At 43.8% G+C, this 15,131-nt stretch overlaps 1 protein-coding gene across 2 annotated transcripts in view; it reads left to right on the forward strand.

The window, feature by feature from the left end:
* The window catches only part of si:dkey-34e4.1 (carboxyl-terminal PDZ ligand of neuronal nitric oxide synthase protein), a 194,718-nt gene that overhangs the window by 82,772 nt on the left and 96,815 nt on the right, over positions 1 to 15,131 (forward strand). For both annotated transcript variants that reach the window (XM_042302559.1, XM_042302558.1), the window contains exons 3-6: positions 4,219 to 4,311; positions 5,842 to 5,900; positions 14,423 to 14,531; positions 14,824 to 14,965. In XM_042302559.1, the coding sequence (XP_042158493.1) occupies positions 4,219 to 4,311; positions 5,842 to 5,900; positions 14,423 to 14,531; positions 14,824 to 14,965 (403 nt within the window). The remainder of the gene's footprint in view (positions 1 to 4,218; positions 4,312 to 5,841; positions 5,901 to 14,422; positions 14,532 to 14,823; positions 14,966 to 15,131) is intronic.

The following is a 15,131-nucleotide window of genomic DNA, read 5'->3' on the forward strand; positions in this document are numbered from 1 at the left end:
TTTCTTTCTTCCTCCCTGTCTGTCTCGCTCCCTCTCTCCATCTCGTTGCTCATCCTCTATTTAATCAGCTCTCCCAGGACCCCGCTCTCAGTAATTAGCTTTGAAACTTTAATCACCGTAGACCTAAAGCAGAGGAGAGTAGAGAGATGGTGGCATTATACATACACAGGCACACACACACACTGTTACTCACATACACACGCTGGTACGCGTACTTGCCCACATATGTAGGCCTATACTAATGTACGCACACAAACGCACACACATACTTTTTACCCAACCTCACACACACCGGCACATCTCAGTGCATTAATATTAAGTGTGGTAGCAGGCCATGGCATGCTCAGACATGTCAGCCAATTAGCACCAAACAAAACAGACTGAAAAATGGTAAAGGACTACCTCTCCTCGTCCAGTAATGAACGCTCAATTCCATTTCCAATTGCAAAATATTTTAAGCAATTTCTGTAGTGTTCCCCTAATGAACACAACCCTGGTCTCAGGCCTTGAACCTGGTTTTCTGTTGCAAAATGCTTTAAAATGATTTTCATCACATGCCATAATGAACACAACCCTGGTCTCAGGCCTTGAACCTGGTTTTCTGTTGCAAAATGCTTTAAAATGATTTCCATCACATGCCATAATGAACACAATCCTGTCCTTATAGTTGTCGGAGTTGATGCTAACTGGGTTCATGTTTAAGTGAGGAACCGTGAGGCTGAGTGGAGGCGACGTGGCGGACATGCTAACTTCGCTAGCTAGACTTCCTCTGAGCCGACACAATGGCCAGACACGCAGGAAGTGCGTTAGCCACTCTGAGCAGACACACAGCTGCCATGTCTCATCCTGCCAACAAGCAGAAGACGAGAAGAGCAGGACACCTATTCTGGGAACCGGGAAATTTGGGAACTGAACAACCTGGGCTGTTTTATTGTTATATGTTGAAATACAGTATATAGTAGGATGGATTGTTTGGGGGGGGTTTGTATGGATGGGGGTGTTTGAGTGTTTGTGTACAGTGTGTGTGCGAATGTGTGTGTCTACATGCGTTTATTCGTGTGTCTATGTTCGTCTTTCATCAACATGTGTGTGGGTTCCTTTGTGTGTGTGTGTCGGGTTGATGTGGCTCAGTCAAGGACTGACTTCGTTTAATAATGGACCTCCTGCTCTCAGCCATCCATACAGACAGATGAGTCATCAACACTGACTGGGAAACTATCCTATCAGATGTTTCTCAAGGTCCAATGGCCTAACGTCACCCACAGGGGAGGGCAGCAGCTGCTAGAAGTCAACTGTCCAGAAATAAACATTAATATGGCCATTAGCATGAGCTAATCAGCTAATCAGCCTGGGATTGGATTGCGTGTGAATGTGGAGTGCCATGACATTAGAATGGATGAGAGGAAGAACAGATGTAACAATCCCAAATGGAAGAGGGCAATCGAGTAACCGGTTTGTCACAAAATGTTTTGCATATCAGCAATCAAGTTTTCAAGATATATAACTTTCAAACTACAGAGAATCATATAACGCATAACGCAGCATCGTATGATGTAAAATGCATCATACAGGGATGATTTCTGTATTTTGAAGTTATATATCTTGAAAACTTGATTGCTGATATGCAAAACATTTTGGGACGATGTCAACAATGGACTAATGAAACAAATACCAAGAGATTGTTTTTGGATGGAGTTTTCCTTTAAATAAAGATAACATTTTGGGAATGTATAGGAGTGATCATTGTCCCCTGATCATCCTCAGTGCAGTGTTTAGTGTTAAGCCAACTGAATATGAATGTCACTATTTGTTCCTAGGGAACTCACATCATCAGTACCTCAGTCAGACAGCTCAGTGTTCTCATCACTCACCCAACCATTATTTGGAGAAGAACAAGGAACAAAACATGTAATGTTGTTTAATGTCTTCAACTCCAACTTCAGCACTGGTCTAGGTAGCCTCATGGTTCAGCTAGGCCACTGGTCACTGTGTGGTAGGTAGCCTCATGGTTCAGTTAGGCCACTGGTCACTGTGTGGTAGGTAGCCGCATGGTTCAGCTAGGCCACTGGTCACTGTGTGGTAGGTAGCCTCATGGTTCAGCTAGGCCACTGGTCACTGTGTGGTAGGTAGCCTCATGGTTCAGCTAGGCCACTAGTCACTGTGTAGTAGGTAGCCTCATGGTTCAGCTAGGCCACTAGTCACTGTGTTTCAACTGGTCACTGTGTGGTAGGTAGCCTCATGGTTCAGCTAGGCCACTAGTCACTGTGTTTCAACTGGTCACTGTGTGGTAGGTAGCCTCATGGTTCAGCTAGGCCACTGGTCACTGTGTAGTAGGTAGCCTCATGGTTCAGCTAGGCCACTGGTCACTGTGTGGTAGGTAGCCTCTCTCACCATGGTTCAGCTAGGCCACTGGTCACTGTGTGGTAGGTAGCCTCTCTCACCATGGTTCAGCTGGACCACTGGTCACTGTGTGGTAGGTAGCCTCTCTCACCATGGTTCAGCTAGGCCACTGGTCACTGTGTGGTAGGTAGCCTCATGGTTCAGCTAGGCCACTGGTCACTGTGTGGTAGGTAGCCTCATGGTTCAGCTAGGCCACTGGTCACTGTGTGGTAGGTAGCCTCATGGTTCAGCTAGGCCACTAGTCACTGTGTGGTAGGTAGCCTCATGGTTCAGCTGGACCACTGGTCACTGTGTGGTAGGTAGCCTCATGGTTCAGCTAGGCCACTGGTCACTGTGTGGTATGTAGCCTCATGGTTCAGCTAGGCCACTAGTCACTGTGTGGTAGGTAGCCTCATGGTTCAGCTAGGCCACTAGTCACTGTGTGGTAGGTAGCCTCATGGTTCAGCTAGGCCACTGGTCACTGTGTTTCAACTGGTCACTGTGTGGTAGGTAGCCTCATGGTTCAGCTAGGCCACTGGTCACTGTGTGGTAGGTAGCCTCATGGTTCAGCTAGGCCACTGGTCACTGTGTGGTAGGTAGCCTCATGGTTCAGCTAGGCCACTGGTCACTGTGTGGTAGGTAGCCTCATGGTTCAGCTAGGCCACTAGTCACTGTGTGGTAGGTAGCCTCATGGTTCAGCTAGGCCACTGGTCACTGTGTGGTAGGTAGCCTCATGGTTCAGCTAGGCCACTGGTCACTGTGTGGTAGGTAGCCTCATGGTTCAGCTAGGCCACTAGTCACCGTGTTTCAACTGGTCACTGTGTAGTAGGTAGCCTCTCTCACCATGGTTCAGCTAGGCCACTGGTCACTGTGTGGTAGGTAGCCTCTCTCACCATGGTTCAGCTGGACCACTGGTCACTGTGTGGTAGGTAGCCTCTCTCACCATGGTTCAGCTAGGCCACTGGTCACTGTGTGGTAGGTAGCCTCTCTCACCATGGTTCAGCTGGACCACTGGTCACTGTGTGGTAGGTAGCCTCTCTCACCATGGTTCAGCTAGGCCACTAGTCACCGTGTTTCAACTGGTCACAGTGTGGTAGGTAGCCTCTCTCACCATGGTTCAGCTGGACCACTGGGGACAGTGTGGTAGGTAGCCTCTCTCACCATGGTTCAGTTGGAATAGGGGTTTCAATGGCTCAGTGGGTTAGAGCACATTGCTACAAACCCAGTTGATTCCCACATGAGCCATGACAGGCCACATGTCTGTGTCACTGTCAATGTTGACAGTTGTTTAAGTGGCTTTGGACGAAGTGTATATTAAAATAGATGCTCGTATTAAGGAACCCTGCTTCACAATGGTCTCCCTGAGTCCCTGTAGTCAACAGTACCAAACACTGAGTAGATTGTTAGCTTGGCTACTGATATGAATTATGGAAGTCCTTTCCTCTCTCCTTAATGTGCTGCTGCCTGCCAAGCCATTAAAGGATAGCTAATATATTAGTGTGTCGCAGGGATCATCTCCTAACACTGACAGCCTTCCTCTGTTGGAGCCTCTGTCACTTTGCCAGCAGGTGTGTGTGTGTGTGTGTGTGTGTGTGTGTGTGTGTGTGTGTGTGTGTGTGTGTGTGTGTGTGTGAGTGCAACTTCCCTGGGGATCAATAAACTGTCTATACTGTAAGTGCTCTAAGCACTTTACACTGTAAGAGCGGTTTCTCTCACCTCATTCAGTACCTATGTGTTGAGCCCTTCACCTACAGTATGTGACAAATAGTTGATTGTAGTTGTTGTTGCTCTACTCCCATAGAGGTCTGTGATTGACCTATATGTGTTTGTGTTTTCCAGTATGAGTTCAAGGCCAAGAACATCAAGAAGAAAAAAGTGAGCATCATTGTGTCTGTGGACGGAGTCAAGGTAGTCCTCCGGAAGAAACAGAAGGTAAGGCTGGGCCAATCAGAAAGCAGGGTTATGATGATGTGATTATGAAGAGGCCAATCAAAGAGTAGAGTTGGGATGATGTCATTATGAAGACATAAATCAAATTATAGGATTATGATGATGTCATTATGAAAGGACCAATCAGAGAGCAGGGTTATGGTGATGTCATTATTAAGGGACCAATCAGAGAGCATGGTTATGGTGATGTCATTATGAAGGGACAAATCAGAGAGCAGGGTTATGGTGATGTCATTATGAAGGGACAAATCAGAGATGGCTTATGTCAATGTCATTATGAGGGGAATAAAATTGTTACATCAACAAATCCATGGGATTTTTCGGTCTTGTAAATGTTGTGTTCTTGTCTGTCGTAAAATATTACATTTAGACTTCATGTTATCTTTCGACTCTGAATTAGAGGTCAAGTTGGACCTGTTCCGAAATGGACCTGGGGCTTTCCCACCCGGACCCAATATGCATAAATCAAAATGTTCAATAGAGACCCGTTCTGAACGGACCCTGGGACTACTAGACCTGTTCCGTATAGACGTGGTCAGATCCAGACTCGGTCTGATCCGAGTGAGGAAAGCAACAGAAAATGTATTTTTTAAGCTACTTTATTAACCGGAGCTGATAAATCGCGAGAGGAGAGAGAGAGAGCGAGAGAGAGAGAGGTGGTGATGCTGCTCTAGCAACCAGGGGAGGGGCTGAGCGAGTGAAACAACAACACGGGGGAGGGGTGAGAGACAGCAACCAACCAAGCCAACTCGCGCTATAGTAAACTATTCACATTCATAGCTAGGTTATTTATCATCAAATGTGATTACGTAGTACCTGTCTTGACTGAATCAAACCAGGAGATGCTAGTCAAGCTAGCTAACATTAGCTGCTAGACTTATTGAGGCTGCCACTTTCTCATCCTACAGTTACAAATAACAACTCCATTCAGAATATTAAGTAGTTGTTGGTCATTGTAGCCTATCCTTCTCTTTTAACTTTTAATTCTGTCATTTTAATTCCATCTTCCATTGATTAGATATCTCCTAACTGGCTCTATGACTGTAGCCTATTGCCGCTTTGATGAATTATGATTGGCCAACAACAAGTTACACGCGCCACGCTCAACTCTCTCTACTGCAGTAGTCGTGTTCGGATTTGATCAGGGCACCCCCGGACAATTCAGTTAAAATTACACATACCCGAGGGACAATTCAGTTAAAATTACACATACCCGAGGGACAATTCAGTTAAAATTACACATACCCGAGGGACAATTCAGTTAAAATTACACATACCCGAGGGACAATTCAGTTAAAATTACACATACCCGAGGGACAATTCAGTTAAAATTACACATACCCGAGGGACAATTCAGTTAAAATTACACATACCCGAGGGACAATTCAGTTAAAATTACAAATACCCGTGATGATCAGATCTGACCCAGACCCGTGACATTATTTTGGGTACAGGTGGATCCGTGACTGTTGTGATTGATTGTTAACATCACCTTGACTTCCTTGCCCACAGAGGAAAGAGTGGACCTGGGACGAGAGCAAGATGCTGATCATGTCTGACCCCATATACAGGTCAGTGTCACACCTATTGTACAGCTCTGCCTCACTCATCACTCCATTTCCTTCCATTTTGATCAGCCAGGGTCTTGTCTCAATTTAACCCCTACCTATTCCCCATATAGTGCACTACTTCACCCAGAGCCAATGTAGTCACTCGGACATCATTTGAAAATACATTCTTTATCTCAATTCACCTTCCTGGTATAAAATAGCAGAAGCTCCTTTAGTGAATCCCACTTTTATGGGCCACACTGATGGTCCAACCGGACAACACATTGAAGTCATTCATATGTGCTGCTACACAGTCTGATAATGTGCCTCTATGTGTGTGCCATCGGCAATTACACTCATACAGTATATATTGGTTAGGGTTTGGCTTGTAGCCACAGCATACATGACGTCTGGCTCGATTTATTATGTAGCAAAATTTGAAATAGTATTTTTTACACTGGATAAAAGTAGAGAATATCAGAGCTAGAAAATGGTATATATTGAGTTGAGGAACAATGGGAACAATGGGAAAGTAATTTTACTTTGAAAGTTATTAAACATGTAACTCCACTTTTGAGAAAATGTCTCTTGAATGTTTTAGTACACCTACTGGAGAGCTCTTCTTTGTATACACCCATTCAGCATTGTTCACACCCTCTTAAGATTTAGCCCCACCCATCTCTTTATTAGGGATTCACGTGAGGCCATGTGCTAAACAGAGTGAGCATGGTAGTGTAGTGTAGTAAACAACCAAATATTTCAAGACTAAAAGTGGTGAAAGTAGTAGCAAAAAATCTGGTTCTTGGCCTATATCTTCAACTGACTTTGGTGCAAGTCATGTTGTTCTTCACATTACCATCTCTGGTAAAAACATACAATATTAAGTCAAATCCAAGTGTATTTGTCTCATGAACAGGATATAGAAGGTGTAAACGCTACAGTGAAATGGTTACTTGCAAATTTGCATAGTAGCAATATCAAAAACAGAAAGTGTCCAGATTGTATAAATATTTTATAATTATTAGATGATTCTTACCCAGACACACTTGACCCATCTAAATTGATGGGTCATGTGAAAGAAATGCTATAACTCCCTCAATACAATAGATGAACGTAATCACCCCCAGACACACCTGGCTAACTTGATGGGTCATGTAATCATCTGGCGATGTGGAGTCTTGTTTAGACATGTAGCTAGTTAAACAATGAACCTAATGGTGCTTTCAAGACAACTGGGAAAATTGAAATATATGAGTCAGTGATCTTCAGGTCAGAAAGTCTGGGCTCAAAAAGATTTTGGGATTCGGAGCTACTTTTTTGAGTTCCCAGTTGTCTTGAACACACAAGTCGGAGGTCGGAGATTTCCAAGTTTCCAGTTCCAAGTTCCCACTTGTTTTGAACGCAGCATAGCAATACAAACTGATTGTCATAGCTAGCCACCATGCATGAATCTTCAGGTAGCTAAAGCTAACCAACTAGGTTCAATGTTAGCTAGCTAGCTAATATTAAGCTATAACTAGCAATGCAAATGGATTTCTAAAATATGAATAATATTACTACACAGATCACACACGTAATGTTAGCCAGTGAGCCAGCTAGCTAACGTTAGCTAGCTAGTTAACAGTACACTTTAACTTTAATGAAAACGACTATCTGACAATATTAGAAATGTATAATATCTGAAACTGTAGCTAGCTAAACTCTTACAAACATGGATGAATGCTTCTCCCACTCTGTCACAGATGCCATGGTTGCCCTTAGTTTGTTTTATACAACAGTGTTCTCTTTTCGACTCCCTCTGCATATTTGTAATCAAAAGCCAGAATGTAGCTATCATACTCTGCTTCCACTGGACATTCCACTAATTTCAAAACTCGGTCAACTTCTCCCATGACAACACTGTTGATCGCCGTTTCTTCCCACATCACTGTCATCAGAAGACTCCACAATGTCTGGTTCAATTAAAATATTTTTACCTAAATCAGGGATTTCCTCATCATCTAATGCATTTTCAGAGTTAGAGAGTCAGCATGGCATGATTGTCCTTCAGAAAGGAGTCCATCACAACTTTTTTCCCACTGATTCTTGTCGATATGATAGCGACTGTTAAATTCAGGACAGCACTTTCGCAGTTCTTCTTGATATACTTAAAAAAATAAGTATTAGAAAAGATTATCTACACATACTGAGCAGCTCATGTTATAAAGCTGAACTCATCTCTTGACTTGTCTAGCCCACCCATTATCTCAGCCAATCATGGCTAGTGGGAAGTTTTTTTTCTTTTTTTCTTGCTAAACCAACTAGGCTCGTAATTTAACAATTTTATTCGTATTTACAGATGGCTTACCAGTTTGTTATTAATGCACAAGAAAGTTTACATGTTCCAGAAAGCATTTCTGTCAAAAAACGCATTTTGATAAAAATAAAAAAAATGTTTACATTCAAATGCCTCTCCTGTGAAGTAGTGACGTGCGACATACGCCTAGTTTCCTGAAATGAGTCACGTGTGAGTTTGTGTGTGTGCGTGTGTGCATGCGTGCTTTGTGTGCGTTTGTGGGTTTTCGGGGACATCTCTGTTCTTACATGGTAGCCATGGTAGCCACAGCATTATAGCTACATCTGTAGGCAACAACACCTCTGACACACTGACCCTCAACATGTGGGGGTCCCTCAGGGGTGTGTGCTTAGTCCTCTCTTGTACTCCCTGTTCACTCACGACTGTGTGGCCACGCACGACTCCAACACCATCATCAAGTTTGTTGATGACACAATGGTGGTAGGCCTGATCACCGATGGCGATGAGATGGCCTACAGGCAGCAGTGGGGGTCGGTGCCGTTTAAGATGAGGGAAGTTTTTTTTTTATTATTAAAAAATGTTTTTATGAACATGGCCTTATTTCTATTGCAGCATATTGGATGACTGTCATTCATATTACATTCACCCAGCTCAATGTAACATTGATATGGCTAGGCTACACCATGATGCTCACATCTTTCCTGTACCCATCATGAGGTTGCTACAACCTAGCCTATGAATTAAGGATTGTAACGTAGGTGCACAGGTCGAGAGAATTTTGAGTAATCAAAGTGACAGACAGTGACATGTTCAATACTGCCTTGCACACTCTTGCCTGCTTATAGCTGATCTAGAGTGTAATCATTAGTCCAACAGTTGCAATGAATACACCCCTGATCACACAGTTCACTTTCATAGCAGCCACAAACAGCTCATTTATATAATTCATTCTTGCATCTTTCTACCCACTCTCCTCCTCTCACCTTGTGGACTTCAGTGCACAAAACATCAGCTGTCTGTGACCCGCAACAATCATGCAGTACGGTGTATAGTCAACAGCAAGCAGTTTAGCTGTTACACCGGCGGGCCCCCGTGGCAATAAATTATTGGATAGCCATAGCCAGCTACTTAACATAGAATCCATCTCGGTTTGAGTAGGCTAAATGAGTTAGCTGCATTCGATGCTAGCTAAGTAAGTGAAAGTGAAAACATATATAAGACGAAATATAGCTAGCTCTCTCTCCCTTGCTTCTCCTTAATATGGAAGAAATGATTTGTTCAAAACTGTTCCAACTATTGTCTTTCTCTCTCTTTTTGTCAACTACTCGCCAGATTTTATGTACTGCAGTGCTAGCTAAGTTGTAGCTTATGCTTTCAGTACTAAATTCATTCTTTGATCCTTTGATTTGGTGGACAACATGTCAGTTCATGCTGCAAGAGCTCTGATAGGTTGGAGGATGTCCTCTAGAAATTGTTATAATTACTGTGTCAGTCTATAGAAGGGGTGAGAACCATGAGCCTCCTAGGTTTTTGTATTGAATGTGAGGCTACTGTAGACCTTCATTGCAAAACAGTGTGTTTTAATCAATTATTTGGTGACGTGACTATATTTAGTATATATATATTTTTTAAAGGAAATTCACAAAGGAAGATGGTCCTCCTCTGAGGATCCTCCACTGCCTGGCAGTGTGGCGCAAGGACAACAACCTCTCCCTCAACGTCAGTAAGACAAAGGAGCTGATAGTTGACTACAGGAGAAAGAGGGGAGAGCACGCCCCTATCCACATCGACAGGGCTGTAGTGGAGCGGGTTGAGAGCTTCATGTTCCTTGGCATCCACATCACTAAGGACTTAATATGGTCCACACACCCACACAGTCGTGAAGAGGACACGACAGCACATCTTCTCCCTCAGGAGGCTGAAAAGATTTGGCATGTGCCTTCGTATCCTTAAAAACATATACAGCTGCATCATCTAGAGCATCTTGACTGGCTGCATCACCGCTTGGTATGGAAAATGCACCGCCCTCGACCACAAAACTCTACAGAGAGGGGTGCAAACGGCCCAGTACATGACTTGGGCCAAGCTCCCTGCCACCCAGGAACGCTATATCAGGCGGTGTCAGAGGAAGGCTGGAAAAATTGCCAAAGACTTCAGCCAACCAAGACATACATAGACTGTTTAATCTGCTCCCATCCGGCAAACGGAATCTGAGCCCCGGCTCTCGCACCAACAGGCTCCGAGATACCTTCTACCCCCAAGCCATAAGACTGCTAAATAGCCATATGTAGTTAATTAAATGATTACACGGTCTGCATTTACCCTATCTTGCACTGACTCTATGCACACTCACAAGACGATACACAGAGTGTACAAAGCATTAGGAACACCTGCTCTTTTCATGACATAGAGTGACCAGGTGATTCCATGTGAAAGCTATCATCCCTTATAGATGTCACCTGTTAAATCCACTTCAATCAGTGTACATGAAGGGGAGGAGACTGCTTAAAGAAGGATTTTTAAGCCTTTAGACAATTGAGACATGGATTGTGTGTGTGGCATTCGGAAGGTGAATGGGCAAGACAAAAATATTTAAGTGCCTTTGAACAGGGTATGTTAGTAGGTGCCAGGCACACTGTTTTGAGTGTGTTAAGAACTGAAATGCTGCTGGGTTTTTCACTCTCAACAGTTTCCCATGTGTATCAAGAATGGTCCACCACCAAAAGGACATCCAGCCAACCTGACACAACTGTGGGAAACATTTGAGTCAACATGGGCCAGCATCCCTATGGAACGCTTTCGACACCTTGTAGAGTCCATGCCCAAATTAAGTGAGGCTGTTCTGATGGGAAACGTGGGTGCAACTCAATATAAGGAAGGTGTTCCTAATGTTTTGTACAGTGTATATTATCCATGTCCTTGTTCAGCCACGACTCCTCGAAATATAGGATATTACAGTTCTTGAGGTCCCGTTGATAGGATATTCTCTAGAACAGAGCCTGTCCGGTTTGTTCTCTAGTGATTGTACATTAGCCAGTAGTGGGTGCAACTTAATATTATGAAGGTGTTCCTAATGTTTTGTTCCCTCAGTGTATATATGCACTATATACACCCTCACTGATACACACTACACTACACTGACACTTTCACACAAAACCCACACACATACACTACAAACACACACACTCATACCGACACAACACACACACCAACGCCTCATTCCCGGCGGATTTAAACACCTTTTTTGCCCACTTCAAGGAAAACATTATCAAGCTGCCACCGTGGGCCCCCATAGCTTACGAGGACTGTGTGCTCTCGTTCTCCGTGGCAGACGTGAGTAAGTCATTTAAGCGTGTTAACCCTCGCAATGCTGTTGGCCCAGACGGCATCCCAAGCCATGTCCTCAGAGCATGTGCAGACCAGCTGGCTGGAGTGTTTACCGACATATTGATTCTCTCCTGATCCCAGTCTGTTGTCCCCACTTGCTTCAAGATGTCCACCATCGTTCCTGTACCCATGAAGCTAAGGTAACTAACCTAAATGACTATCGCCACCTAGCATTCACTTCTGTCAACATGAAGTGCTTTGAGAGGCTAGTTAAGGCTAACCCTTGCCTGTACTTCCTGTTCACCCATGACTGTGTGGCCACGCACGTCTCCAACTCAATCATCAAGTTTGCTGTCGGCAGTGGTAGGCTTGATTACCAGCAACGATGAGACAGCCTACAGGCAGGAGGTGAGAGCCCTGGCAGAGTGGTGCCAGGAAAATAACCTCTCCCACGACGTCAACATAACAAAGGAGCTGATCGTGGACTACAGGAGACAGCAGAGAGGGCACACCCCCATCCACTTCGACGGAGCCACGGTGGAGAGGGACAAAAGCTTCAAGTTCCTCAGTGTGCATATCACTGACAACCTGAAATGGTCCCTTCATGCAGGGCTCTCCAGAGGGTGGTGTGGTCAGCCCAACACATCACTGGGGCACTCTGCCTGCCCTCCAGGACATCTACAGCACCCGGTGTCACAGGCAGGCCAAGAAGATCATCAAGGACCTCAGCCACCCGAGCAATGGCCTGTTCACCCCGCTACCATCTACTGAGAAACAGCTTCCACCTCCAGGCCATAAGACTGTTAAAAAGTCACCACTAGCCTTAGTCACTGTTCTACCACCCGGTACTCTACCTTCCACCTTAGAGACTTCTGCCCTATGTACAGTACATAGTCATTGTACAATAAGGTTTAAATACTGTTTTACTCCTTTTATATGTACAGTTGAAGTCGGAAATTTACTTACAACTTAGCCAAATACATTTAAACTCAGTTTTTCACAATTCCTGACATTTAATCAGAGTAAATATTCCCTTTCTTAGGCCAGTTAGGATCACCACGTTAATTTAAGAATATGAAATGTCAGAATAATTGTCATTGTCCTTTTGGAAGACCCATTTGCGACCAAGCTTTAACTTCCTGACTGATGTCTTGAGATGTTGCTTCAATATATCCACTATTTTGTTTAGTGTACCAGTCCCTCCTGCAGCAAAGCACCCCCACAACATGATGCTGCCACCCCCGTTCTTCATGGTTGGGATGGTGTTCTTCGGCTTGCAAGCCTCCCCCTTCTTCCTCCTAACATAACAATGGTCATTATGGCCAAACAGTTCTATTTCTCTTTCATCAGACCAGAGGACATTTCTCCAAAAAGTACGACCTTTGTCCCCATGTGCAGTTGCAAACTGTAGTCTGGCTTTTTTTATGGCGGTTTTGGAGCAGTGGCTTCTTCCTTGCTGAGCGGCCTTTCAGGTTATATCGATATAGGACTCGTTTTACTGTGGCTATAGATACTTTTGTACCGGTTTCCTCCAGCATCTTCACAAGGTCCTTTGCTGTTGTTCTGGGATTGATTTGTTCTTTTTGCACCAAAGAACGCTTCTCCTTCCTGAGCGGTAAGACGGCTGCGTGGTCCCATGGTGTTTATACTTGCGTACTACTGTTTGTACAGATAAACGTGGTACCTTCAGGTGTCTGGAAATTGCTCCCATGGATGAACCAGACTTGTGGAGGTCTACAATTTTTTTTCTGAGGTCTTGGCTGATTTCTTATGATTTTCTCATGATGCCAAGCAAAGGGGCAGTGAGTTTGAAGGTAGGCCTTGAAATACATCCACAGGTACACCTCCAATTGACTCAAATGATATCAATTAGCCTATCAGAAGCTTCTAAAGACATGATGGAATTTTCCAAGCTGTTTAAAGTCACAGTCAACTTAGTATGTAAACTTCTGACCCACTGGAATTGTGAAATAATCTGTCAAACAATTGTTGGAAATTGTTGGAAAAATGACTTGTGTCATGCACAAAGTAGATGTCCTATCCAACTTGCCAAAACTATAGTTTGTTAACAAGAAATGTGTGGAGTGGTTGAAACATGAGTTTTAATGACTCTAACCTAAGTGTATATAAACTTCTGACTTTATTTAGTTTAGTATTTTTCTTCCTCTTGTGTTAGTTACTATTGTTTTATTTTTTCATTACTCTGCATTATTGGGAAAGGTTCGCAAGCAATCACTTTTCTGTAAAGTCTACACAAGTTGCATTCGGCTCATGTGATCAATAAAATGGGATTTGATTTGTCTGTGTGTCTGTGTGACAGAGACACACAGAACATTATCTCTCTTAGTGCAGGTCTTTTTATAGCTGTAATTAGCTGTGTTTGTTCCCACTGGACACTGTTTATTGCCCTGTAGCCTAGTGTGCTGTAGAATGGCTGACACTGACCATATATCAGCTCAGTGTGTGTGTGTGTGCGTGTGCGTGTGCGTGTGTGTGTGTGTGTGTGTGTGAGAGAGGGCTGACCATATACCAGCTCAGCACATCACAGGGACAAGGACAGTGAATTTAGCTACTTTTTATAGGTATGACTGGTGGTGGTTTATTCCTAAACCAAAGTCGTATTCATTAGGGCACACCGTAGCGAAACGTTTCAATTGGTTGTTTTTTGTCCAAGTAGTCCCTCCCTCTTTCAGTCTGTTAGCTTATGTTTGTTGCTGATGAAGGGAATAACGTGAAAATGCTAACCTGGGACAGTGTTGGTTATATCATAGGTATCTCTGTGAAAATGTATTCTGGTAGCTACTATGTTGACTCAACATTGCATTTTGGCCTCTTATTAAATAGTTGTGTGCCAATGTAAGCATAGTGAGAAAGCCTGCCTTCCAACTTTTGTCCAACATTCTTCCAAATGTTTCTCCAGGATTTTCTACGTGTCCCATGACTCCCAGGACCTGAAGATCTTCAGCTACATCGCCAGAGATGGCTCCAACAACTCCTTCAGGTGTAACGTCTTCAAATCCAAGAAGAAGGTGAGCGAGACTGGGCTATATTACTCCTCTCATGCCAAATGGCCATACTGTGTAGGTCACCTGTATCTGTTCTGTTATGTCTCTCTCTCTCTCTCTTTCTTTCTTTCTTTCTTTCTTTCTTTCTTTCTTTCTTTCTTTCTTTCTTTATTTCTTTCTTTCTTTCTTTCTTTCTTTCTTTCTTTCTTTCTTTCTTTCTTTCTTTCTTTCTTTATTTCTTTCTTTCCTTCTTTCTTTCTCATCTTTCTCTGACATGAATAACAAGAAAGTAATATCTCTCCCTCTCTCTCATCAGACCCAGGCCATGCGTATAGTGCGTACGGTGGGCCAGGCGTTTGAGGTGTGTCATAAGCTTAGTCTGCAGCACGCCCATCAGGGTATAGATGGACAGGCAGACGGAGAGAGTGACAAGTCCACAGAGGACAGCCCCGCTGAGGGTGAGAGAGAGGGGGAGAGACACACACATGCACACACACCAACTGCCACAACACTGTTACACTCCTACATTGATCACTAAACATGACAGACAGACAGATATACACACACACACACACACAGATCACCATAACACTTATTGTCTCACAAAGATTTCATTGACTGACA

This window comes from Oncorhynchus tshawytscha, linkage group LG20 (assembly GCF_018296145.1).
Source record: "Oncorhynchus tshawytscha isolate Ot180627B linkage group LG20, Otsh_v2.0, whole genome shotgun sequence".
Taxonomy (NCBI): Eukaryota; Metazoa; Chordata; class Actinopteri; order Salmoniformes; family Salmonidae; genus Oncorhynchus; species Oncorhynchus tshawytscha.